Genomic DNA, 26,816 nt, shown 5'->3' with positions numbered 1-26,816 from the left:
CCCAACAGGCAGCTGACAGTAACTTTCTCCTTGTTTAGCCTGGTGAGTGGAACATCAGTGTCACCTATGACTAGAGTGTTGGGTACGTTGTTATGCCTTATGGGCTGTGGTTGAGTGGCACACTGTGTCTGTGGGCTATGGGTCATTTGGGTTGAGTTGGGGGGGTGGAGGTTGCATGTGTTTCTGCTTTGGAGGTCTCTGTTGCTTGAGCAGATTTTTACTGAGACCCTCCGTGAATGTAGGTGTATGTTTTGTGTTTCTATGTGTGTGCTTTGGTGGTGTAGGTTTTGAGGGACTATGTGATGACTGTGGTGTGGTGCAAGTGTTTACCTTCTTCTCTTGACTGTCTAGTCCAGTCTTGGGTGAAAAGAGCTTTGCTTCCAGTTTGGCTATATAAGTGCATCTCTCACAGGTTGTAGTGTTGGGTGGTAGGAGGAGAGGGTTGTCTGTGTACATGAGGCAATTGCTGCATTGCCCCAAGATGCCCAAATTCATCAGGTAGACAGGAGAAAACACCGGGAGCTAACCCTTAGACATGCCTGGATAGGTGTTTATTTATTAAGTACTAAAATAGGCAAAGTGCTTAAAACGAGTTCTGAACAAGTGCTGAGCTCAAAGAAACAGATTTGTGTGTTAAAAGTAAAAAACTGGCTAGTTCTAAGGGAAAATTTGAAAAGCAGACTTTATGGTGCCAGGAATAGTAGCAAATGAGCAAACTAATTTAAACAAATTAACCAATAAAAAGCTAAAAACTGAACCCCGTTCCAGCATTCTTCAATCAGACAAGTTCTAACTGCACACTCCTGCCACTAGGGTGCAGGGGAACCTTCTCCAAAAAAAAAAAAAAAGATTGTCTGGATTAGTGCTCAAGTTATACAAACAAAGCTAGATTCAGCAGGTCTGAATTTAGTCTATGCAACAGCAAACAAGGTGTACCAATTTCAGAAAGAAACAGTTCAAATAAGCAGGCACAATAAGCCTTTTGGGACTGGTGAAGAGATCAAGGACACTGGTGCAGTATCATACTGCTATTAAGGTATGTGCTTTAACCCTACCTCCCTGCAGCAGCCTTGCAAGCTCCACTTTCTCTGCCTTCAGGGGTGCATGTGGATTTCTACACATGCAACCTCCTGGCTAAGGGGTATACCACATGCAGTGTAGAGCTTGCAGGGCTTTTGATGTTGTCAAGGCAGTTATCCTAGGCTGCCTCCCTCCAGGATGGGTAAGTCTGCATCTGCCACTTGCTACCATCCCTCACCACCTGGTCCTCCATCTCCTTTGCCACCAGTCAAACACAGGTCATCTGGCATGTAATCAAGACTTTACTGCCCTATATCATAGGGGTGGGTCACTACAATGTATTCTTCATATTTATTTCTATTTACTTTTAACTTTGCATCACTTTTGTTTACAATGAGATTTTTTCACATTGGTGTTTCGGGTAGTGATGAAACAGTTCTGTGCAGCTGATGCTGTATATTTTTTGTAGTACAGGATGTTGTTGCATTGGACTTAGTATGCATAAGTGCATAAGTGCTGTGAGTAAGAAGGAACAGGAGATTTTTGGGTGGCATGGAAACAGTAAACAAAGCCAGACATGAATCAGAGCCGAAGCAGTAAAAAACCTATAAAGTTAATGTTTTTTGTAATAATAAATTTAAAGACCTGGTAAAAAATCCAGTTTACATGCTGAAATTATTTTTCTGTATCTTTAAATATTACATATATTTTTTCCTTTTGCAAACAGGTCAATACATTTTTCTTGTTGTTTGTCTTTATAGGCTTGCATTTAAAAACAATCTTTATTAAAAATGTTGAAAAAGATCATATAAGGCAGTCTTTACTTAACCTGTTCCTTGGATGACAAGCCAACTCAACTCTCTCACTAAGTGGAGAAGAAACACAGTGTTTTTATCCCCACTTTCTGGGGGCTTAGTAAATAATTTGCAGAATACAGTTGACAGAATTATTTATGTATTTATTTTTTATAATTTATAACAGTAGCAACTCAGACACGCATCATGAAATGGAGATCACAAAAATTGTGTAAACAAAAATCGAAGCAGGTGCATCGAAGTACTGCACTAACCACAACTACTTAATTAAATACTGCAGTTCCACAGTCATGCAACCAATAGGCCTTTAATTGGTTAATGTGTTTCCCAATGCAGCTCAGTCATTACATTAAGAAAACATAAACCACAGCTGCAGTTCAAATAAATAGTGTGCCAACATCCAGCAGTACAGGGACATACTAAAATCAACATCTCTCCACACATAAATAACAAAATAATCCTTTAGCCAAATACAGCAAATCATTACACAGTTTGCATAAGGCATCATTCAGCTAAAGTAATTTGATGGCTCTGACATAACAAATCCAACAAACAGACTTTCTTTTTCCTCATGGCTAAATATTCATTTAACAGTCTTGCATTATCATTTAATGTTGTGTTGCTGTCTAGTGTGCCTGTAATAGTTTTGTCTCATCTCTCGAGTCTGCTGTATTTTTAGTTTGTGTAATGAAGTGTACTAGATTTAAAAAAGTCAGCCCTCACATATTTGTCATAGGAGTTTCAAGGCAACTGAGCCAAGAGGCCAATTCTGCCTTGTCAGTAGCCAAATGGGTGAATTTATGAATATCCATCCATTTTTCTAGCTCCTGTTTAAAGGCAGATAGTGTGTCATACTGCCCAGCTTGAAGAGGAAGTTTGTTTCAAAGAATGGTTAGGTGCCTCGTGACAAATCTATCCCTCCCCTTGTCTTATTAATTTGTTGGAGTAGATTTAGATCTCTGGCCCTACTGTTAGCTGCACTATTTCATTTCTTGAGTACTAAGAGTTATTGGACTAATAACCACAATGAAGGAGAAAAAAGGTGCAATTGCAGCAGCTTAGAAAGCAGTTATCCACACCTCAATGGAACTCCAGAAGACAGGAAACAGTTGATGGGCTTAACACAGTTTTAATGCAGTAAGAAAGCACAATACATAAACAATACTCATTGAAAATACGTTTTCATCCTCAACTTCATCAGATACAATTAAACTAAATTACATGCTTAAATACTTCAATTAAATATAAATTCACCAATAAAAGCAGTGTATCACTAAAATTAACATTTCATAGGCTTTACCCACAATCCTTTTAACCTCCACTAACATAAATAAGTTCATTTACAACAATTCTACCCTTTAAAAGTTATTTTTAATACAATTCAAAATGTAAAATAAACCCTGTAACTGCTTGCATCAATAAATGTTAAAACAACATCTCTCCTTAAGGGTAATAAAATCATAAAAATGCTTGATATATAAGTGTATAAAATCCATATGCACTCTCTATTGGCTCTAAATCTCACAACTGTTTCACATTTAAAATAACTACAGAATCTCACTATGCAGAGACTCAACACAATAAAATGCTACATTTGTATACGTTTTTGTAAATGTTATAATCTTGCTGCTCTCAGCTTTAAAACTGAGGCCAGAGATAAACCATCGTTTAGTCCAGGGAACCTACAGGCTGCTAAAGAAATCTGCCAATAAAGTTCCCTATATTCAATTCTGGTCTCCCACATACCACCCCTCATATCCCTTGGGATCTCCTCAAGTACAAAAAAACTAAACTTTCCTTTTCCACATTCTATACTGTGACTATATAGTGCATTATTAACATTTCTATTACTTATGGCATTCAAATGTTTATATACTCTCCTTTTCAGTGTCCTCTCAGTTTTTCCTACGTAGAATGCCTTGCACTCACATAAGGCAAGATATGCAACCCCGCTGGTCTCACAATTACTATAGCTCCTTGCCATGAGGGTTCTATTTCTGGAATCCAGATGGACTAGTTCAGTATTCATAATGAAAGGGTATTGTGCACATCTCCCATATTTGAATGTTCCTTTCTTGTTTCTGGTCCCCCCCCCACCCCCTTACAGTCATAATGTCCTTCCAAAACATTTTTGAGGAGATCCCAAGGGATATGAGGGGTGGTATGTGGGAGATCAGAACTGAATAGAGGGAACTTTACTGGCAGATTTTTTTAGAAGCCAGTAGGTTCCCTGGACTAAACGATGGTTTATCTCTGGCCCCAGTTTTAAAGCTGAGAGCAGCAAGATTATAACATTTACAAAAATATATACAAATGTGACATTTTATTGTGTTGAGCCCCTGCATAGTGAAATTCTGTAGTTATTTTAAATGTGAAGTAGTTGTGAGTTTTAGAGCCACTAGAGGACACATGGATAGGAAGGTATAATGTTTATAACTTATATATCAAGCATTTTTATGATTTTATTACTCTTAAGGAGATATGTTGTTTTAACATTTATTGATGCAAGCAATTACAGGGTTTATTTTACATTAGGAATTGTATTAAAAATAACTTTTAAAGTGTAGAATTGTTGTTGTAAATTAAGTTATTTATGTTAGTGGAGGTGAAGGGGATTGTGGGTAAAGCCTATGAAACATTAAATTTAGTGATACACTTTATTGGTGAATTTGTATTTAATTGACATATTTAAGGCATGTAATTGAGTTTGTTAATTGTATCTGATGAAGTCGAGGACGAAAACGTATTTTCAAGGAGTATTGTTTATGTGTTGTGCTTTCTTTCTGCATTAAAACTGTGTTAAGCCCATCAACTGTTTCCTGTCTTTTGGAGTTCCATTGAGGTGTGGATAACTGTTTTCTAAGAGTTCTTGGACTACTACATCCTTTATAACCCTATAAGAAAGGCACAGGTCACCCCTCGGAAGCCTATATGAAACTGAGTATAGGGATTATAGCCTCTAGTCTTTCTTAGCAGTTCAGCTCTTTTAAGCCTCTTATATTTTTAGTTACAAATTTCTGGGGTCTTTCCTGTTGTTTAATGTGCTTAGTAAGGTACAGACTGAAGGGGGTGTTGTACTCAGTGATGGGCCTAATCAGTGAGGAATACAAGAAGTTGAAGACTTCTTTGGATCTGGAAAAAATACCTTTTGCAATGAGTTGTGCAAGGTAAAAGCATTTCCTTGCCAATCCTGTAACATGATGACCAACCATAAAGGATGTATCCACGTAAGTACCCAGGTCGATCATGACCCTTTCATTCTGAAGTGTATGTTATCTATGCTGTAAACTGGAGCTAGGTACTGTTTACCAAATGTTACAGTGTTGCACATTTTGAGCTTGAGCCCATTTTTAGTACACCAGCTCTTAACACGGGTAAGCTCCTGTTGGAGTGCCTGTGTGTCAGAGAGGGACTTGACGATGACTCACAGCTTACAACCGTGTGTGAACTTTGCTAACCAGAGATCCTTGTTTGATAAGTGGTGATCTCATAAGTAGACAATGAACAGCAGACGTCCCATCACAGATCCCTGAGCAATTCCACTGGACACCTACATGCTCTCAAAGGATGCACCTCCTACTGTTACTATGTTATCCTATCTCTAATCTTGTTGGCTATCCATCTAACAATACACAGTTTAGTCTTGGCTATCCATCTAACCATACACAAGTTTATTTGGAGCTCCTTCAACTTGTGTATTATATTTCCATAAGGTATGTTACTGAATCCCTTGCCAAGGTCAAAGTACTCTGTATGGGCAGCCTGTCCACAGTTCACAGCCCAAGTACCCTTTCAAATAAGTTCACAAGTTTTGTTAGCCAGGATCTACCCTTGACAAAGCTGAAGTGAAGACATCAAATCCAATAAGATTTTTGATATCATAGTTAATTAGGTTAGTTATGACATATTCCATGGCTTTGCATATAAGACTTGCTAGGCTGATGGGTCTATAATTCCCAGGGTATGTGGACGGGCTACTCTTGTGGGGTGGCATCAAAACAGTTGTGCATCACTCTTATGGGACAAAGCCAGTTGCTCAGATCAGGTTGAGGAGGCTGATGAGTGGGTCTGCCAATGCTTGTTTGATGCTATTAACTAGGCAACTGGTTACATTGTCAGGACCCATGAACTAGATAGTCTGCATTTAGAAGAGTACCTTCAATTCATGCACTTTATGATGGTTGGTGACTTGATTCCATCAGAGATAAGTGAGTTTCAAATAGCTGCCTCTGGGGTAAAGTTGACAAAATGTATTTGCCAGTATGTTGGCAATATCTACTGGATTGGAGTAGATAATAACATTATAAATAAGGGTGAAGCAATGTTGGATGTTGTTAGGTTCATAGGTTCATAGGTTAGTACTAGGCTAACTGCCCTTGCAGGCCACTTTAAGCCTAGCCAATTATCCCATGCGTTGCTTAAAATTAACACATCCCACTAAGTTTAGATTTACTTAACCCTTTCCAAGATCAATATTTATAAATTACTATATTGATAATTACTAGATCAAAACATAGATATTTGGAGGAGATCCATGTATCTGTGATAAAGAATTTAGGAGTTGCTTCTATCCAGTATCCATTAATAGTATTGGGAGGCATTCTGGCGTAAATTTCCTATTTCTTATTTTTCTGACATAACTGAAGAAGGATTTGTAGTTGTCTTTTGTACCTAGCCTGAGTCCATAGGATACATTTGTTTTTCTTACATCATTGTTTTAGTTTCTTATCTATCTGCTTGATGTTCTCCTTAATTTGGGGGTTCTTTGTTCTGCTATAGTGATTTAGCAGTTTCTTCATTTTATTACATAGTTTATTAATAGTTGAGGGCCACCACACTGGTTTGTTTTTAAACTCAAATAATACAACTTACTGCTACCTGCATGGCAACTGACTGCACCCAACAGGCTATATTTTTATTTCCGCTTTGTTTTTAAAACACCTTATTTGCTTGGATCTAGTTGGGACTGCCAATTTAATACATTTGTCCAGATGAGACTAGAACCTTTCAGTATAACTCTTTGCAGTATCAACATTATGGGTAATACCTTTACAATCAAATCACTGTGGATCAGTCCGTTGTCTTCTTTTGTAGCTCATTGTTAGATCTGGTAAATTTTAGTGTCCAGAAAAAGAAAAAGAGAAAATGCGATAAAAAGATCACCTCCAAGGTGCTTTATTGTGGCTTTATCCCAATGTAACAGGAGCCCATACTTAATGTCTCTTGGGATGAAATTATAGAACAGAATCACTATCCATTCTGATGAGAGTAACTTCATAGCTAGATTAAGTCATAGAATTCCAGCTAAATTATTTTGCACCCCCCCCCTCAAAGTTTTGAATATAAACTCTGCCATGAAACCCCCTGCTCTCATTTTCATTTGGCAAAATGTCCGGCTTGCTCTCGGACTTTAGAGAGGGAGAACCTGAAAAGTGGACTTTGTATTCCATGGATTGGCTTGAGAAGTTGGGATAATCCTCCTGTGGTATTGCCCTTTGATGACTCCTGGATTTTTTATATACTCAGCCTATAACCTTTCCTGTCTTGTCCTGCAGTGACAGTAGCAGCAGCAGCAGTTTAATTCCCCCTCTGATAAGCCCAGTCTGGGTGCACACTTCTGCATACTTGCAGCCTTGATCTCAAATGCACTCCTTTGGCTCAACAGAATGAATTCCTTCCCACTCAGGTGGTTAATAGGGATCAAGCCTTCACTCACATCTCCCTTCAGCCAGCTTCACTATTTCCTGGGAAACTAATGAAGTCCAGGTCAGCTGGGGAAGAGAAAGGACCTTATCCCTCTGTATCACCGAGCTGGTATCTGCAGAATCATACAAATATAAGACTTTATATATGAATAGCAGTACTCAAGTTAAAAGTCAATCTAGTGTCAGAGTTTATTAATAATAATTCATTTTCAAATCTCTCGACATACTGTTGTACAAGGAAGACTCATTTCATAGCACCAATTCAGTAAACATATTTGTGTGCATATACCAAGGTACCTAAACAGCCACAATCCATTTAATTAATAATTAAAATACACTGTTGTTTGAAGTCAAGCATCAAAACCTGGCTACGTACTACAAAATATGCAAGGTTTAGGCACTTGTTAAAGTAGCATGGAAGGTTATTTACCAAAGCTGCTGTAGTTGTGAATTCCACACGTGCAGAGTCTGATATGCTTGAAGTCTCAAGCATTATCATGGAAATGCACCTGCAGCCTCCTAGTAGGTGAGTAAAGTGGTCATGCTGGAGGATAGGAAATCAACATCTCCTTAAAGTAGTTGGGAAACATTATGTAGGGTAAGGTATATTAGTGCCACCCACATTCAGTGCCATAGCAGCCAGTGCAGGGCCTGCAACACAAGTGTAATATGACTGCAATAGCAAATGCCTATCAAACAACCTGCCAGCAGAGTTCTGCTCCAGCTGGTATACAAGATTTGCACCAGAAATCTCCATGCGAACAACAGTACAATTAAAAATGCATATTTAGGCCGTTATGACTTACCATTGCAAGGTCCTCAGAAGGCATAAGAGGTGTTAATCTTAACTATGATCCCAAGATGATTTATCAACACCTGATACTTTGTCCCTAGGTGACCATCAAGCTCTAAGAACAGTGACAAGATATCACTTTCTTGAAATAAATCTCTGTCCGATTCTCCCACAGAGGACATGCATGAAGTATTTCAGGAACTCAAAGCAGCATGTTCAGTCATTGAGTACGGATTGATAATTCCACTTCCAGCTGTTTATGGTTTTCAGACTATCCTCAAATAAATCTTTATTAAGCATATGTTCCTGAAGCAAGGAGAAGAATAGGTGTGCATCACATATATAAGAATGTCAAATGACCTCTTCTAGTGAAAAGTATATGCAGCATAAACAACAATTGCCCAAGCTTGAGGCCTCTGGAACCCCCACAGTGCAGAGAGGACTTTAGTTAGGAATGTATCCCAGAAACCACATCAGAGACAAAGTCAACGACTGTGGTTGCGAACCCATAGTAAGAACAAAGTTTCTTCATTAGGATGCTATGATCTGATATAAAAATGCTGCTGAAGATCAGATAAGATCAGAAATGAGTGTAACGACTGATCTCTCCTGGCTTCTTAAAGCACTTAAGCTGTACACTGACATTATCAGCAGTTTCAGAGACTGCAAGTTCAAGTTTGGGCAGAAATTCTTCAGACTGACAGGCTCCAATGACAGTTTCATAATGAATGGAGTTACTAAGGCCTCCTTCAAATTAGATGGAACAGCTCAGTCCTTAGAGAGACATAGCCACCTAATAACTAAAGAAATGACATTGAGGTAAGAATAACACTGATTGGACAATGGTGCAGCCAAACCTAAAATCATGCTTTTTTACACAAAATAGCAGATCCATTGAAATTGGCACCAAGAACAATCTTGTCACATTTATTTTGAATCCCTACTTAGCCCACTGAATGAAAGACTCTCAAGCCTAATTTGGGCAACAGTATCTGTGAGAAATTAAGCAGCCTCACACTTGGAGGCTGAAAAAGTTTTCCATTTGACAAAACAGATTGGATTGCACAACCTGTCCACAGATACCTCTCAACATCTTAGAGCAAGAAATCTGGAAAAGACCTTAAATAATGGCGGGTGGGGGGGAGGCAAAGATTCAAAAATAGGGACAGATTTTAAATATTGCTCTTAAAAACATAGAAATTTGCTAGAATAACATGGGGTGTGCTAGCAAGCATTTTCACAAGGAAAGATAAGTCTGAAACTTAATTGTATGTTATTATTTAATGATCTCAATCCTCTGTAATTTCTTAGAAAACCGGAAATTTTAGGACAGACCAAAAATATGAGGCAAAAATCTGGACATTCTGCAAAAATCTGGACAGTTGAGAGGTATGTGTCCACTGCCTGGAAAACAGTTACTGATCCTGCAGAGAGCTCCCTGGACAAGAATAGTGCATTTTTATCACTAGTAAACAGGAAAATGTTCATCTATTGCAAACTTATTATCAAGAAAACCAGACCTTCTTCACTGGCAAAAAGAGCCAGGTGTCCTCCTTCCTGCTAGCATGGTATTGGACAAGTTGATTCAGAGCATGGGCAGCCTTATTTCAGGCTAATTATGACTAGTCAGAATGACCCACTGATTTCAATACTCATTCCCTTCCTCATTCTTTCTTCCCCCTTCCTTTCTATGCTACCTATTGCCCCCTCCCTCTATCCTTTTTCATCTTTGATACTCCCCTTTTGGCTTTCTTACTCTCCTTAGTTCTCCTTCCTGTCTTTTGACCCTCCTCATTCTTTCTCCTTAATTTTTCCCACCAATTATCTTTGATATTCTTCTCCCTTCTATTGCTATTCTTGCCACATTAGACTCCTTTTTCTGGCCTTATCTTTCCATCTCTCTTCTCCCCATCCTATTACCTGTCTTTGTCTGTTACAGTACACTTTTGTGTCTACTTTTTTCCATCTCCCCCTATTCCCCCTACACTGCTGGTCCTGGCCACCTCTTTCTCCCCCTTCTGTTGACTCCAAAACTGTAACATATGTATAGTCCCTTCTTCCATTTTCAGATTACCTTTATCTTCATCAGGTCTGGTTCTCCTTTCGGCCCCATCTCCTGTCATTACCAGGACAGCACTATAGCTTGGCTCTGAACCTCAACTCCCTCTGCCAAAATCATCCCTTTATTTATTTTTTTATCTTTGCCTCAAACTCATCCTTTTATCTGTTACTCACCTCCTTCAAAACCTCTTTTTGCATTCCCCTATTTTATTTCCTGAATCACCTCCTCTTACCTTAGTATATCTTAAGTTTTTTTTTTTATCTTAATGGCCATCCTTTAGTTGCCATCCTTATCATGACCTCTTACACCCTTGTAGTCATTGTCTCCCCACTCCCTAATACTCCTTTAATGAGGTTTAATTCTATTTTGTGCCATCCTGATTCGTTGCCTTCCTGTGTTGTATTTGCCTCATAACTTTCTTCTATAAAAGCTTGTATACTGACATGCTATTTCCTAGACCCTCCTACCACAGGATTCTCTTCCTAGGCATATGATCCAACCCCTCTCATTTTGCCTGTCCTAACCAGACTCTACTTCTTTATCTTAGAGAATTCCTTGGATATAGTTGTCCGCATTTGTCAAGTGCTTCCTTTTATTTAAATTTACCCCATTTCCACTACTCCTCATTTACTGGGTCCTTAAATTTCATACTTTAGATACCCAAAATGCTATTTTACTTATACTTTTGAGCTGTGTACTCAATAATTACTTATTTATTTCAACAGTAAATGACACTTTGTTTTCATACCTCCTTTGGTTCCTCCTGCTCCCTTTAACCATGTAGGCCTGAATGAACTTTGTTTATGAATTTTCTTTTCACAAGTGTATTTCTTACTTCTTGCTAAGTATCAAGTAATATATGTTATTATTTTTCACTTATTTAATTGTTTACAGCTATACATTCTTACCGCCTATCACCATGTTTTATAGCAGTAGCTCAAAGTTACTTTAACTCTTTATTTTTATTTGCCGTCAGTATGGTGATGAGTGATATAAAAGAAAATGCAGTATAAACTTTAGTATTTTAGGGTTCTTCATAATAACATTTCCTCTTCCTGCTTCTTAGTGGTTTAATCTATTTCCCATCTCTTTATGAGATTCAGTCCTAGACTATATATTTACGGTCAATATACTAAATAGTCATTTACTTCTTCCCTTATTTAGTGGGTTTCAAATTCTTAGTCATGGTTTTGTTCCATTCACAGAGTTCATATAGGTATTATGGTAGCTGCCATTGTGGACCATTTTTTAAGCCTAACCATTTTTCCTTAGTGAGAATCAAATGCTATACCTTTTGTTTGTGAGGTAAATACCTTAACTATTATGCCATCCCCCAAATATTACCCCATCCCCTTCCTCCATATATGTCATGCTTGCTCTCTTCTTATAACCCTTCTTTCTGGGTGTCTACCGGCCTTGTAGGTAGCCATCCATTACTGTAAGTTATAATTTTCACCTTGTTAATGTTTATAATTCTTCTCTCTTTCTTTCTGTTCAGTAGCTTGAACTTGTAGCAAGAACGCACAGGTTACTTGTATTTTTATTTTTATCTGGCATTAATACATTGGTAAAAGCATTACTGGCAGTATGCACAGGTAAACTTTTCCCACACCTTCTTACCAGCATTTTTCCTTTCCTGGCCTTCCATGATTCCATTGTAATTCCTGCCTTTCTACTGCTTTCATTCTTGAGGAAAATTCCCAGCTGGTACAACTTGAGAAACATATTTCAGTTTCATAACTACATATCCACAACATTGTTAAAACGTTTTCATATTTTTAACTGTCACTGCCAGTCATTTAATGTTTTTCTGGTCTCTCTTCTCCCTTCTTCTGATCCTCTTCTCCACTTGTTTCTTCCCTCATTCCTCATAGCCTTCCCTCTCTCTGTTTCCTTTCTTCATGCTTTTCTTATCAGTTCTACGTTCTTTCTTAACTCTGTTGCTGCTTAAACAGAAGGAAATACCCCCTTCTTTACTCTTGCTATCCCCCTCTGTTGTCTTCTCTCCCTGGTGCCGTCCACCTCCATTGGCCTCTTCCATAGTTCCCTGACTTAGATTTATTGATTGTGTAATGACTGTCAATGCTTCACTTGTATTGCTAAAAGATTTAGTAGTTTTTAGCAAATATCTGAATAATAGCTGGATACAGAATCCTCCACCGCAACTTGCATTCTGTACAGGCTTTGGTAACCAGTATCACAGCATTCCTCATATTTCTTGTTTCAAAACAACAAATACATCAGCTCGCTGCCCCCATGTAGATGGTATTGGATTGTGATATAAAAAGTTGAATAAACATTGGTGGTTAAAAAAAAATTTGCAAATCAACTGTTTGGAGAAGCATTTATAAATGAGGAAGAAATGCTAATTTAAGAGGAACCTATTAGAGTGAGAGAAAAATGCTGTTTTTTTTTTTTTTTTTTTACACAAGGAAAACAAATGCTCACAGAGTGACACGGCGAGTGAAGCAAGACAACCTCAGGGCTCCATAGTTGAAATATCAGATGAATCTATTCCTTCTTCACTAGCCCATATTCCAGATAGTAGTTCTACAACTGAAGTTGCTGATGGAATACCCTGACTACATAATCATTTTTTCCTGCAACCTCTTACAAAAACAGTAGTAATCTTTCAGATTTAATCATCTGTAGTTGTTTTCACAGGTTAAATTATTTTTGTATTTTACATTAGCAGACACAAGTATACAGCTTCTTGTCATACCTCTCAACTGTCCAGATTTTTGCTTTATATCTTTGACAAATTTCTCATAAAATTATGGTTATCTGGCAAATCACTGGCAAATCATTGAGAATTGAAGTCAGAAAATAATGGCAGATATTTGAGTTTCAGACTTCATGTCCTTCAGAAAAGTCATGCTATTGCAAAACCTGTCAGTCTATCGAGTTTCTGTTTGTACGAGCAATATTTGAAAAGAGTCCCTATTTTTGGGCCTTTCTCCCCCCCATTATTTGTGGCTTTGTCCAGATTTCTTGTAATAATTGTTCATGTATTGATGTTGAATTATGTAAAATTAATAACATCCCTTATAAATACACACACTTATTTGCATATAATGCTACTTGTGTTATCTATGCAGCTAGATGAATTTTTGGCCAGACTTATATAGGAAAGACCATAAAAGCCATTTAGTGTTCAAGAATACCTTAGAGACATGAAAAAAAATCTATGAATGTGACTGCCAGTCATAACTAGTCTTGTTATAATGTTAACAAAAATTTTAGTCTGAGTTTAGTAACTAGAAAAGGGCCAAACAGATTGGAGGTGCCTTAAGATATACAAATGGAAAGAACAGTTGCAAGTTAATTAGCTTCCTGAGTGTCATACTTAAAATGCTTGAAACATGTTTCTTGGATGTCTTACTGACATTACTACCAGAAACACACCCTCCAAAACTGTGGACTAGGATCTGTATGTGAGCTATATTTATTGTCATAAAAGGCTAAATTACCAGACAAGCCAGAGGAGCACTGCAATAAGAATATCAAAAGGAAAATGCCCAGCTAGCTCCACTACTGGATAGATGATAGGAACCAAGTCGGAAGCATAAGAAAGCCGAAAGGAAAGGAAAGTAACATATAGAATGTCTCAGAAATGGTTGGCGTTCAGTAGGGAGGAACATATTTGTTAAACATGTATGTCCTAGATTTAGTTAGTAATGAAAATATTTTCTTTTGTAAGTATGTAGAAGATGTAAAACTAGCTTCAATTATTTCTAGAGATTCCAGTAAACCATGTCACTGTGGTTGACAGAGCTGGTATATGGATGACTAACAATTTGAATCAGAAAGTTGATCTTTGAAACTCTTATAAATAAGATGTATGGATACCTTTTAACATTTTGACTATGGAGCAAGATATGTTTGACATGTTTCTTGGATCTCTTACTGAATTACTTGAATGCACAGGGTATTGCTGATATTACTTGATATGGATTTTGTGAGACAAGTTTGTATATCACCAGTGTAAGCAAATAAGCAACTTTTAAATGTAACCAAACCCAACAAAAGAGATGGACAATCCCTACATTCCTATAACATTGCCAAACTATGCCCTCTCTTCTTACATTACTTAGACTCCCCAAAAGCCTTTAAAGCTGCACTGAAAACCCACTATCTAAATAATCCCACCTGCACATGTGAAATACAGTGTAAGCCTCCTTAATCACATACATCTACTACTCAGATTCTTCTTTTTAAACCTGAATATATTAACTTTTTCCTCTTCTGTATTACTTAATCCTTAATCCTACATATCTACTGCTCAGATTCTATATTTTAAACCTCTGTTTAGTAACTCTTCCCTCCTCTGTATTACTAGTTTTCTTACCTATAACAATTCTGAATTTATATCTATGATTGTATTTCTCTGAATGAAAAGTATTTACTTTGTATTTTTACTGTATGATAAAATCTATGTACTTCAAAATTTCACATTGTACCAATACCCCTGGCGTATATTAATGTATATATATATATATATATATTTCTCTATTAACTTTTTATTTTCTGTTCAATATTTGAATTTTGTGGAGCTTTTCTTCCCAGGCCTCCACTCAAAACAGTTTTCTGACCCAGCGGACTTTCCCAGTCAACAAATGTCAATAAATAAATAAATAAATAAATAAATGAGTTTTGCACACAGAACCACAAGGCTATTGCTACACCTTTTAGACTGAATGGTAATCTTTAAAAATAAATGTACCATTTCTATATGGATGCCTAATAAAAATTTTTACAGAATATTTTATTTCATTTATTTTGTTTTTCTCTTAAATTTGCTAACTGGCCCATCCCACTGAGCCAGGTGCCCTTTTTCAAGGAAGGCCCAAGAAGAGTGCAAACTCCATATTAAAGATCTGTGCATGATTTTGGAAGGTGTTTTTAAGTACCACGGGTCTATATTAGATCATCGAAGTGTTAATACTTTGAATGGTCTAATATTGACCTGAAAACAGTGAATGCTGAAAATAGCGAAGCTGCAGATAACCAAATTTTTTCCTAGGTAAAGAATTTGGTTATCCGTTACTGTGGCTTCGCTATTTTCAGCACTGTGTTGGAAAGTTACGGGTTGGGTTTAGGTAAGTGTGCGATTGTGCGGACGTTAGGGTTAGGGCGAAGTATGTGAGTTAGGGTTAGGGCGCGGGTGAGTGTGCGATAGTGATAGACTTTAGGGTTTGGGTGGGGTATGTGAGTTAGGGTTAGGGTGCGGGTGAGGTGAGTGTGCGATAGTGACAGACTTTAGGGCTAGGGCAGGGTATGTGAGTTAGGGTTAGGGCGCAGGTGAGGTGAGTGTGCGATAGTGACGGACCTTAGGGTTAGGGTTTGGGTTAACAATAGTGGATAGATAGTACTGTATGTACAATTTAGTGTAGGGTTAGATGTAGGATTTTAAGTGTATGTGTGTGGATTGCTGTTTTTTTGGTGTACTTGTGTTATGTGTGTGTTTCTCTGAACAGTGAATTTTTTCCCAGGGAAAACATTTTTCTGTTCTGAGCCGTCGGTGTTTTTAGAGTTCGTGGTTAGCAGTTCGAGGTTGTGGTATTCAATGTTGAGCTGTTTCGATGAACTGATATAGACCCAAGTACCACATACAATGCTGCTATTCTGAATGTGTGCAGATGTGCAATAAAATATAAATAAATGCTGGAGCATGATTCAAGGAGAAGCAAAGCACAAACCATCCCAAGCAGTTCATGCAGATGTACTACTAAGAAGAACAGAACTGCTGTCCCTTAAGATAGCCTCAAGTTGAGCAGCTGAAAGTTTGTGCAGAGACACATGTGCCACACTGGGGTCCCAGTAGTTGAATTCAGTCAGTAGTCCACACATATGACTATTCAAACCCATGTTTTAGGAATTTATAGCAATACATGTTTGTTCTGAAAGTACTCGCTACTTTGGCCCCTGCCTGCTCCCTTCCAGTGGTCAGTCTTTCTTTAGTAAAGTCTAACCATAATCTTACTACCTTTGTCCTCAGATCTTCCACTCCCTCAGTAATCAATGTTACCTTCATTTCGAGACTTCAAAAAGGAAACCTCATACAACTGTATAAAGAAATCCTACATTTACAAAATAAAACAAAAAAGTCACTTCAAGAAAAAAGGTCGAATATGCACATAATATTGTTGATTATTTTTGTTCTGTAATAGTACAAAGAACTATATTAGAAAAAGTAACATCAGAAACATCACCATATTATATAAAAACAATGCATCACATGATCAACCAGTTGACCAATATACAAAAAAAAATCATAATACTACAAAAAATAATGCCCTAAAGGCTGATAAAATAAAAATAATATGCACCTGAAATAATTCTTCATTAATGCCCAAGCTTCTTTTTTATGATGAGATTGCCATTAGGTTTTGTGTGCCTTCTCTCTTGAAGCATACCCCAGTAGCAAAGTGCTTCAATCATTGGTAGAATAAAAATATAATAATGAGATGCAGATGTAACTACTTTTCAAAAATTTATAAAGAGACCTGTATCTGTGCTACTTTTTCTGAAAGATGTCCCATACTTGTACATCCCAGTCAGTGCCCTACTGATTAAAGATGAAAAGTTTGTTGACTGCAAGTTTAGTAACACACACACACACACACACACACACACACACACACACACACACACACACACACACACACACACACACACGTCCTAATGATGGGCAGCAGTGTGGTTCTCAATGAGAATCTTGCTCTAGCCATGCCATGGATGACAGCTCCTGCTTTGGTATTTCAAGGCCATTTCTTAATCCCACCCTAAGATTTAAACCAAGTTAGATGCCCTTGAGTCAAGACTGACTCGTAACAACTTTATAGGTAGGCCTCATGGGAGTTTCATGGTATATTACAGACATAGATTGCCACACTTTTCTTCTATGCAGACAGCGCTGTTGCCCAGTTGTGCCCCAACCAGGTTTCAAACCCAGGTCTACCAGTGGTAATCCTGTGCATTAGTCTGGGCATATACATATACACATGCACACACACATATGCATATGTATGTATATATGTATGTATGTCTTCTAGCCCTCAAACTGTCTCCCAGTTAAGCCTTCACTACTCACAACCAAAATGGAAACTCCTTGGAAAATACAAGAAGTATCTCTGTTAGAAGCTTTTGCTTTTTTGTGCAAAGTAATACCTCAGCATTTGCCCAGAGATGTATAGAATGGAACAACTTAGAAGAAAACTATAAGGGTGTTGCTTCATCATGCTTTATCATGTAGTACAGTACATCACTGGTGTGAAATGACCTCAGCATTTAACTATAGCTCTTTCAGAAACTTTTCTCATTGTCCAAGGAGATTCTTTTGGGGTCCCTACTGATGAAACTTGGTAAGGAGTAGTTGATAAAGTATTTTTGGAGAGTTTTGAGTAGCCGCACTATATATGAAATATTCTGCAGATTCTGAGAAAACTATATTTTTCATTTAGTAATCTATCTGACTAAAAACTAGGTGGCACACTGGTTCCACCTACCAAAATCTAAGTGAAAATTTATACAGCTGTAATTCAAGTGGGAAAATGCTTTAGAGCTGCACAGTGGAAGCATATAATTTCATGTTACTAATGACTACTAGTTACATCACTGTGCATAGTAATAATTTAATATTGCAGCCTTTTTGACAGAATTGGCTTGCTTGTGACATTCAGCGGTTTTAGACCAAAGTTTGTTTATTTCAGACAGGTTACAATAGTAATCTCAAACTACTAAATGTTGATCATCTTACATTTAGATTTGCTAAGAATCGGAATGGTGTATTTCACACATATGTGGGTCGACACTCTTTCCCCATCAAAGGAGCATCCAAAGTGAGTTCAAATTCCATCTTTTTCTGTCACTTTAAAAAAAAATAAGTTTAGTTGTCTGAGCTGAATGTCTTATAATGGTCTTACCACACAAAGAGAAGCTGTGAATCTGCCTTTTGCAAATACTTTTTTCAGTAATTTTGTGGTCTGAGAATGATTCTTACTTAATAATAAATTACATTTTTGATGGAGTAGTAATATGTGCAGAATGTTGAAACTAATAAATAAATTATTCATGGTTTTCTGGAAGTCACAAGATCTCTTTCTGAACTACTGTAGATTCAATAGGCCAAAGATTTTTCCCAGCATAAAATTCTGAATAAAGCTTATTAGCACACCCCGTTTTCAAAACAGCATGTCTCTTTAATGGTCTCGTTAATGTTCTATGAAACTTCTGCTGTAGTTTTCACCATTCTTGAGTTGTATATCTTTGCACCATAGATTACACAGCACCATTGTAAAGCACAACACCCTAAACAACACAAATGTACAGTCACCACACAAAAACAAAGGATCTAGAGTAGCTTTGCAAATGCTAATTTTGTCAATGCATTTTGCTCTGGAAAAAAAAGGCCTTAGTAAAAAAAAAAAATTTTTTTTGTGGGGTGTACAGTAGCCTTTGCTCATGCAGGGGGCTTCTCTCCGCCCATACCCTTGTTATAATTATAAACAACTTTAGGGTCATTTTATCTCAGAGGTAAGGGGAAATCTTTCTAGAAGTGACCCTCCAAAAAAAGTGGACTTCAACTAAATGCTGAAAAAAAATTACAGATTGCAGAGGTATTTTTCATCCAGCTGACTTGCTCCCTGCTGTAAATCCTGTCTTTTGCCAGCTGCATGAGACAGAGAAGGATAAGGCCAAGACAGTCATAAAGATGACTCTGGATCAATTAGCAACCTAAGAACAGCAGCAGAAGACGAGGGAGGGTGAGACTGAGGGGTCCACGCCAGCATATCCATTCTGCACGAACACAGGTAGTCAGCTTGCTGCAATGCTGCCATCTCTTGGAGGAACAGGTACATAGCATGTAGTATATGGACTAAGGATGTGGGTTTAGCTCTGTCAAACTACAACTGTAGTTTTCATGCAGTCATATGTAGGAATGTACACTCTCAAAGAGGAAAGCACAGCAAGACCTTGCATTTATGACAGGGGATGCCAACCACCAGGGGTGGGGTTAAGGACAAAATTTGGACAATCCTTAATAACTACATGGATTAAGGATTAAGGATTAAGGATTGTCCAAATTTTGTCCTTAACCCCACCCCTGGTGGTTGGCATCCCCTCTAATAACTACATGGATTCTGCCACAGTGGTGCAGCAGTTAGTGTTGTCGCCTCAAAGCAAGAGGTTTTCCGGTTCGATTCTGGGCTGGAGTGCCTTCTGTGCAGACTCTGCATGTCCTCCCCACGGTTGAGTGAATTTAAAGAAATGCAGGTAGATGCGTACATAAATGGGTGTGCCTTCTTTGAAGGTTGGACTGGCGACTCGACACCATAAAAATTCACTGCCAATCATTAGCGGACTGGAGTTCCGCTGTGGCGACCCCTAACTGGGAAAAGCCGAAAGAAAGACTTAATAACTACATGGATTATAGTTCTGCCATGACTGGCTCTTGTGGCAGTGATGAGAATGAAATGGGCACAATGATGGGTGGTGCTAGATGAATGACAGGCACAAGACAAGAAACAGCATTTAAAAAAAAAGTTTTCTTTGCAGGAGTTATAAGAAAATGCCATGGAAGGGTGTACCTTCCATGTCCCTAACTACTTTAACACTAAAACAGGCCTACCTTAAGTGTAGAGACATTCTTTCTACTGTGTTTGGTATAGTTGGTTTGCATTTATGTAATTTATGTAAATTATGTAATTTTGCGGTATATGCTTATACGCAGTATTATACGCACCACAACATATAGCAAACTGCAACTAAACTGCATGACGCATGCGCGTGCGCGTGTGTATGTGTGTGTGTGTGTGTGTGTGTGTGTGTGTGTGTGTGTGTGTGTGTGTGTGTGTGTCTGAATCTATATACATTTTTATACTTATATTTTTTTCCCTTGTAAATAGACTGTCTCTGTAATAAATCAATATTATGCCATTTTATCCAGAATTACTATACTTAAAAAGTAATGAAATCTATTTTGTTATTCCTGTGTATAAAATGAAGTTAGTATTCAAAGTAATGTAAGACTAACCTGTTATAGATGAGAAAGTCATCCTTGTTACCTCTAAGGACTTTCCAGACATCTGGCTCACTTAATATTTGCTGATAAACAGGTATTTCTGTGCCTGCCTTCTGCTTCAGCTGGGAGTACATCCTCCTGGAGGCAGAGCTCTTGTCATTGACAACTATATAGCTGATGTTTGTCAGTCCTCGAGAAGACAATGTGTCGTGCAGGTCACCAAGTCTGAGAAAATGAAGGAGGAAATTAAACAAATGGTCACTTGTTTATTTTACAATTATTTTATTCAGATAAACTATCATTTTTCAATAAGGACCACTTTTTATGCATTTTTTACTACTGAGTTAGATGATATGGAAGTTAAAAGAATTGCACCAAGTAGCAGATATGGAACTGACACTGTGGTGTTTAAAGAAATATTTTATCATTGGAGTTGTTTTCCTTGGTCTTTGCTATAAATAAACATGGCTTAGCTTGACTAATCCAGTTAAAAAACTATAATTAATAAACAAACACATAAACAAACAAAAAATTCTGAAACGTTGAAGAAAACTACAAAAATGCATAATACTCAGGTTTAATTTAACTTACGTTCCATGCACAGTCTGTGCTAATATTTGCACTGTTCAGGTGCAAATCTTCAAGCAACATTCCTGCAAACACCACATGAAATATACCAGCAGGGCCATTTTATCAGAAATAGCCTTTTTAGTTTGAGGTTATACCAAAAACAAATGTATTTATTTTTCTGAATATGCAAGAAGAAAGAAGTTTCTGTCAACAACAAAGCTTGGTTTCCTTACTCCCAACTGATGCGTGGACAGCAGAGGGGATTTTCTTTTTTCATTTGTGCAGTTGTTCTTCAAAGCAATGCGTGTTATTTGGGCCATTATAAATATGTTTCAGTGGTGATGCCCAGAGTTTTCATAGGATTCTGTACTATTTGGATTGTGACATTTTTGTACTTGTTTTGGCACACTACAGCTGTGCTTGTGATTAAGAAAATGGTTTTCTTCTGTATAGGATTATTTTACCAACCTTAGCATCTTCACATCTTAATGTGATGGGATAGATTTTGAGGGGGTGAAACCACTTTGGGAAGATAGGGGTTACACCAGCATATAAGAATGCACTATGTAGCGTTTTGATTTCTAGAGCATGCATCAGATTGCTATGTGGTTGATGCAGCTGATGTCTGAGGATTGATCCAGTATACTGCTTTTGCGATTAATCTGTACCACACTTATACATTTGGAGTTAGGCTATTGTAGGCTCCCTAGTCATATAAATTATTTTCTTTGCAAGTCTTGTACTGGGCAGTGCAGTTAAAACAGTGTTACTGTTTCAGGATTTGTTCCCATTGATTCACATATGTTTATAGTCACTGCTAAGATATTTAAACAATTCTCTATTTTTAAAAACGTATCATTCCTTTTACTTTGCATTTCATAAATCAAGTAGAATCATAATTTGAAGTGTCTGTAAAGATGTCCTTTAATATTACTAGAAGGTACTGATGTTTTGATTATAATGTAAACTCATACTCACGTTGCTTTGATTATTCTATAACAGAAAATTATTTTTCTTTAAGCCATGGGAGCACTTTGTCACAAACATGAAATGATGATTTACCAGGAAAAAAAATTTAATAATTCTTGGAAACTTTGTTCAACATTTAAATAATGCAATTTTCTACATGGAAGAGACAGACGGCTTCTTTAGTATAAATTTTAGCAGTGTTTTCTTAGTTTTGTTTTTATTCATGTGAAGTAATTGCACTAAATGACAGACAAGATATGACTATATTTGTTTCACATATAAAGTATATGTGTCTATTCCAATTTGTATTTCTTAGTATTAAATAAGGGTTTGTCATCTCTGTTTAGGAGACACCCATACAGATTTAGTCAGTGCTTTCTAATTATTTCTGATTTGAACTACACTTTACCTGAATGGATTTATCAAGGATTTATAAAAAGAAGGTTGAGATTCCAAAAACATAAATTTGTAAATTCATTAAAGTTTATTATTAAAAAAATAGTAAATAAACTTTTATGGTTTGCAGCAGTTGATGATTTAATGTTATTCATAGCAGTTCTAATTGCCCTGAATACCACTCAGATGTTTCTATTGCTTATGATTTTAGCATCAATTATCTTAATACTTTTGTTTATTTGAACTTTAGTATGTTCATCTCTTTTTTGACATAATAAATTTCATGTTAAAGAGTCTCGACTCTATTACTAAAGCAGCCATGTGCTTCTCATGTTTACTTCAGTAATGTATTCCATCTAGTTAATAGTCTAAACCATATATTATTCTATCACATATTCCTCCTAATTTTGATGTTGGGAACTTAATATTTCAAAATACATTTTGTTCAATAACTCATTTTACAATTAATCTATTGATTGTTTATTTGAAATCTCACTGCAGGTTCTTACACTTCTTTAGCTAGATTCAAGAACTCATAGTAGAAGGTACTAATCAGGATTGATACAGGGTAGTTTCAGTACTCTCATTTAAGCTAAGAATTTTTGATTATATGAGTAAAAATTGTATGTTGATATTTTTATTCTTTAGTCTTATATTGTTTTCTTTTTGCAGGTTGATGACCACTGGTGCATCCTTTGGTAATTTTTAGAAACATAATAGTGATAAATATTTCAAACTGGGAATAATACTCCATTCATTTTAATGTTTTATAAAAAAAATTCTTACAGAGTAATAAACACATATCATTACGTACTATCCCACATACAAATCAAACTGGAGTCAACATTTTAACAGTTTAAATAAGAACAATAGAGGATTCTTATTAAAACACTTTATTGCTATCAAACCCCAAATAATATTTTTATAAGAAACACACTTCAACCATTCAGACAAAGAAAATCTGAATTCTGTTAAATATGAAATATTAGGCCAAGCCACATTCAAAAGCAAAAGGAAAGAAGTCATTTATTTATTTTATTTTATTTTATTTTATTTTATATTTGTTTACCAGGGAGGTCTAACTGGGTTTTTGGCCCATTTTCAGTGGAGGCCCAGGGAGAAAAGCTCCACAAATGTTAACAAAGCAATTATTTAACACAATTTAACAAAAGTACAAAAAATACAAATTTGGCATTATATTATTAGACATTTATGACAGTGATAAAATGTTGCATGTTCTTGTGTACAGATAGGTATATGGAGGTGTTAGCAAAGAAATAGAAAGTATATTCTGGATTTTGATGGTTAGAAGAGAGGAAATATTTGTGAGTCAAAATTTAAAAAGAAAGGAGGTGGTATAAGGGAGATTAGTAGGGTATTATAAAGCAATGTTGTTTATAAGTTGAGAGGTGGCAGAACTTAATTTTGTAGAGGAAAAGTTGAAGCCAGCTAGAAAGGGGGGGGGGTTTACCTTGGCTTGGTACAGGAGCAGAGCCAGTTATTATTTAGGTGTTCTTTTAGCATTAGTTTGAATTTTGGTGGGTTGGGCATGTTGAGTATTTCCTGAGGCATTGTATTTCAGGATTTTGCTATTTTATTGGATTATTTTATTGGAGTAATGGTTTCTTGGAAGAAAAAAAATCAACAATGCCAAAGATCTTACAGAAATCTGAAGACAAATATGGCTTAATAGCTATGGTTATGTTACAATATAATAATTGAATATGGACTCTAGTCACCCTATATTGGCTTTCTAGAATGGATGGTAAAATTGACAAAAACATCTAGGTATTATCTTGAACAACATGAAAGGCAGTTTGAATTTAAGATCAGATTTTCAATGCGTACTAGATAAAAGCAAACAAGTACATCAATATATCAAAAATAGTAGCTTTAGCTAAAGGGTTAAACATGGATACAACTTTTAAACTTTAGTGATACGTAGTCACAAAGTGATAAGTACTCATTAGATTGTTCTCATTATTCATATTTATTCTCTCCACTTAACAAACAATCTTCCTAGATGATAATGACTTTCAAAATAAGTAGCTTTAAAGTAACACCATGCCCTTTATCAGATCACAATATATTAAGATTAGAATTAACAGCTAACTATTAAAATTTACCTATCATCAGTAGGATTTTCTACTATTTACTTAAATTAAAAGAGCTCATAATGTTATATTTAAATGAAATTCATCTCTTCAGGGCAAGAAACAATAATAAGGAGGTAAATAAAATAATGATCTGTGTGTGTGTGTGTGTGTGTGTGTGTGTGTGTGTGTGTGTGTGTGTGTGTGTGTGTGTGTGTGTGTGTGTGTGTGTGTGCCCATAAGCTAGAATTTTGACTTGGTATGAATAGAAACTTAGAGATTGGGATAAGGATATATGATTTATCCAACTAAAACTTCACTCACTCCAATTTAGTCATCACAAAGGAGACAAACCTAATGTTGATAATGACAACCTCCCTAAATAACAGCTGTCAAGACATTCTTTATCATAAATCAGTATTAGCTTTGCAGAAACTGAAACTGGCATTTCATTCAATGCCTCCTACGAGTATGTATAATTTAATAAAAAAACAAAACAAAAATTCAAACTAAATTTAATCAAATTAGACAAATAAAAATCATAAAAGATAAAAACTGATAAATTCTTGACAAATTTAGGAACTACTATACATCTTTAAACCAATCAGGAAGTGACTCAGTTTTACCAAAGCGTAAGTTTGAAATCATAATTAACAAATGGCACCACCTTATCATTCAGAGCATAAGTAACTAGCCCCCTTCCTTGCACTCCTGAATAGGATCTCATAATCCTGCTGTGCTAGCCCTAACTGAGGCTTGGCTAAAACCTGCAATTCTTCCAAAGAAATACTTCCCACTGGCTACAGTTTATTATTATTGCTTTATCAAAATAATCATTAGCTTACTCGATATCCAAAACCAATTTTATCTCTCTTCAAAGCCAAAATCTTTATCTCTATCTCCTAAATTGGCAAAGCTAAATCCATTTGTATTACTGATCGTTACATTCCACCAAACAGCAGTACTAACTCTGCCATACTGGAATATATACTATCCTGGCTATACAAAAATCCACCTCAAAGCTATTTTCTTTTGCAACATCAACATTAATTGGTCTACCAAAACAACTCCTAACTACCAACCATGTATAAACATACAATATTTCAGAACTAATCTACTCCGCACTGATAGTACTCTTCTCTCTTTCTTCCATTCTATAAATGGACTAAGAACAATTTCCTAATCTCCTCAGTATTCCTTGACCTAACAAAGACATTTGACACCATCTCACATCCCCAACTCTTACTAGAGTCCCCAAACTAGGTCTCTCAACAAAAACTGATATTTGATTCAATTTCTACCTTCACCAAAGAACACAGACTATGAAATGGCTATACACTACTGCTTCCTTCCTCCCTATCCCAGTAGGTGTCCCACAGGGATCTAGACATGCTTCACTATTCTTCAATATATTCATTAGTGACTTAGTACTAATTCCACCCTCACTAAATATGTAGATGACCCCACCATTATCTGCTAAGCCCTGTCTATCTCCAGACTTCAAAAAGTCACATGACTTTCCTTCACAAGTACTAAGTTCTGGATAGTCAAGTCCAACTTTGCTCTTAACTCCCCAAAAAAATATACTTAGGCTACACTATCCTAAAATTATATCCCCATTACAAAATCCAGTCTCTATAGGGTCATCTGATGGCACTATCATTGAACTGGTCTACCACACTAAATTGCTAAGAATTAATATAAACAAGCAATTAAAATTCAATTTACACATCTAACAAGTAACCCAAAAAACTAACCACAAACTGTGTATGCTATATAGAGACAAAAAATATCTTCCTTAGCAAGCTGTGAAAGCAACAACTAATTCTTACCTTCTTACCTGTTTGACACATGCTTCTCCAATATTTACCAATCTGCAATCAACTCAATTCTCAAAACAGGAACAATCTTACAGCAAAATTGCAAAATTCATCTCAATCCTTCCCAGCAGACCCCATTGCTGCATAGCTCTCAGAAATATGAACTGGCCCATTTTCCTTAATCTCTTCAAACTTAATCTGAAAAAAATAGCTCTCAAAATATGCTACTAGCCAAGTATGTCTCCTTCTCTCAGCGTTCTTCTTGACTGGTTTAGCCATTTGCAAGCCATTTGTTCATATGACAAATTCATGACAAATGTAAAACCTTCACATAACTCCCATGGTGAGTGACCATGAAGGTAGACTGGTCCAAAAATGCTTTTGAGACACAATCAGAATCATTAGGCAAGCAAGTAGATGAGACAAGGTAAAAGACAGCCAGCAGAAGACCAACAAATGTGGTAAACACTGCAAATGCACAAGATGAAACTGAGTTAGAAAAAGGAATCAAGACAGGGAACAGACTTAATTAACTAAGTAGAAGAAAGG

The 26,816-nt window shown here is 36.6% G+C and overlaps 1 protein-coding gene across 1 annotated transcript in view; it reads right to left on the bottom strand.

The window, feature by feature from the left end:
* Positions 1 to 26,816, bottom strand: part of LOC122813527 (selenoprotein Pb-like) — a 123,187-nt gene that overhangs the window by 26,554 nt on the left and 69,817 nt on the right. Inside the window, exon 3 of the mRNA XM_044085894.1 lies at positions 20,432 to 20,644. Within this exon, the coding sequence (XP_043941829.1) occupies positions 20,432 to 20,644 (213 nt within the window). The remainder of the gene's footprint in view (positions 1 to 20,431; positions 20,645 to 26,816) is intronic.

Source organism: Protopterus annectens, chromosome 10.part0 (genome assembly GCF_019279795.1).
Source record: "Protopterus annectens isolate FY-2018-M chromosome 10.part0, PAN1.0, whole genome shotgun sequence".
Taxonomy (NCBI): domain Eukaryota; kingdom Metazoa; phylum Chordata; order Ceratodontiformes; family Protopteridae; genus Protopterus; species Protopterus annectens.
Note: the sequence above shows the minus strand (reverse complement) of the source record. Positions and strands in the feature narration are given on the sequence as shown.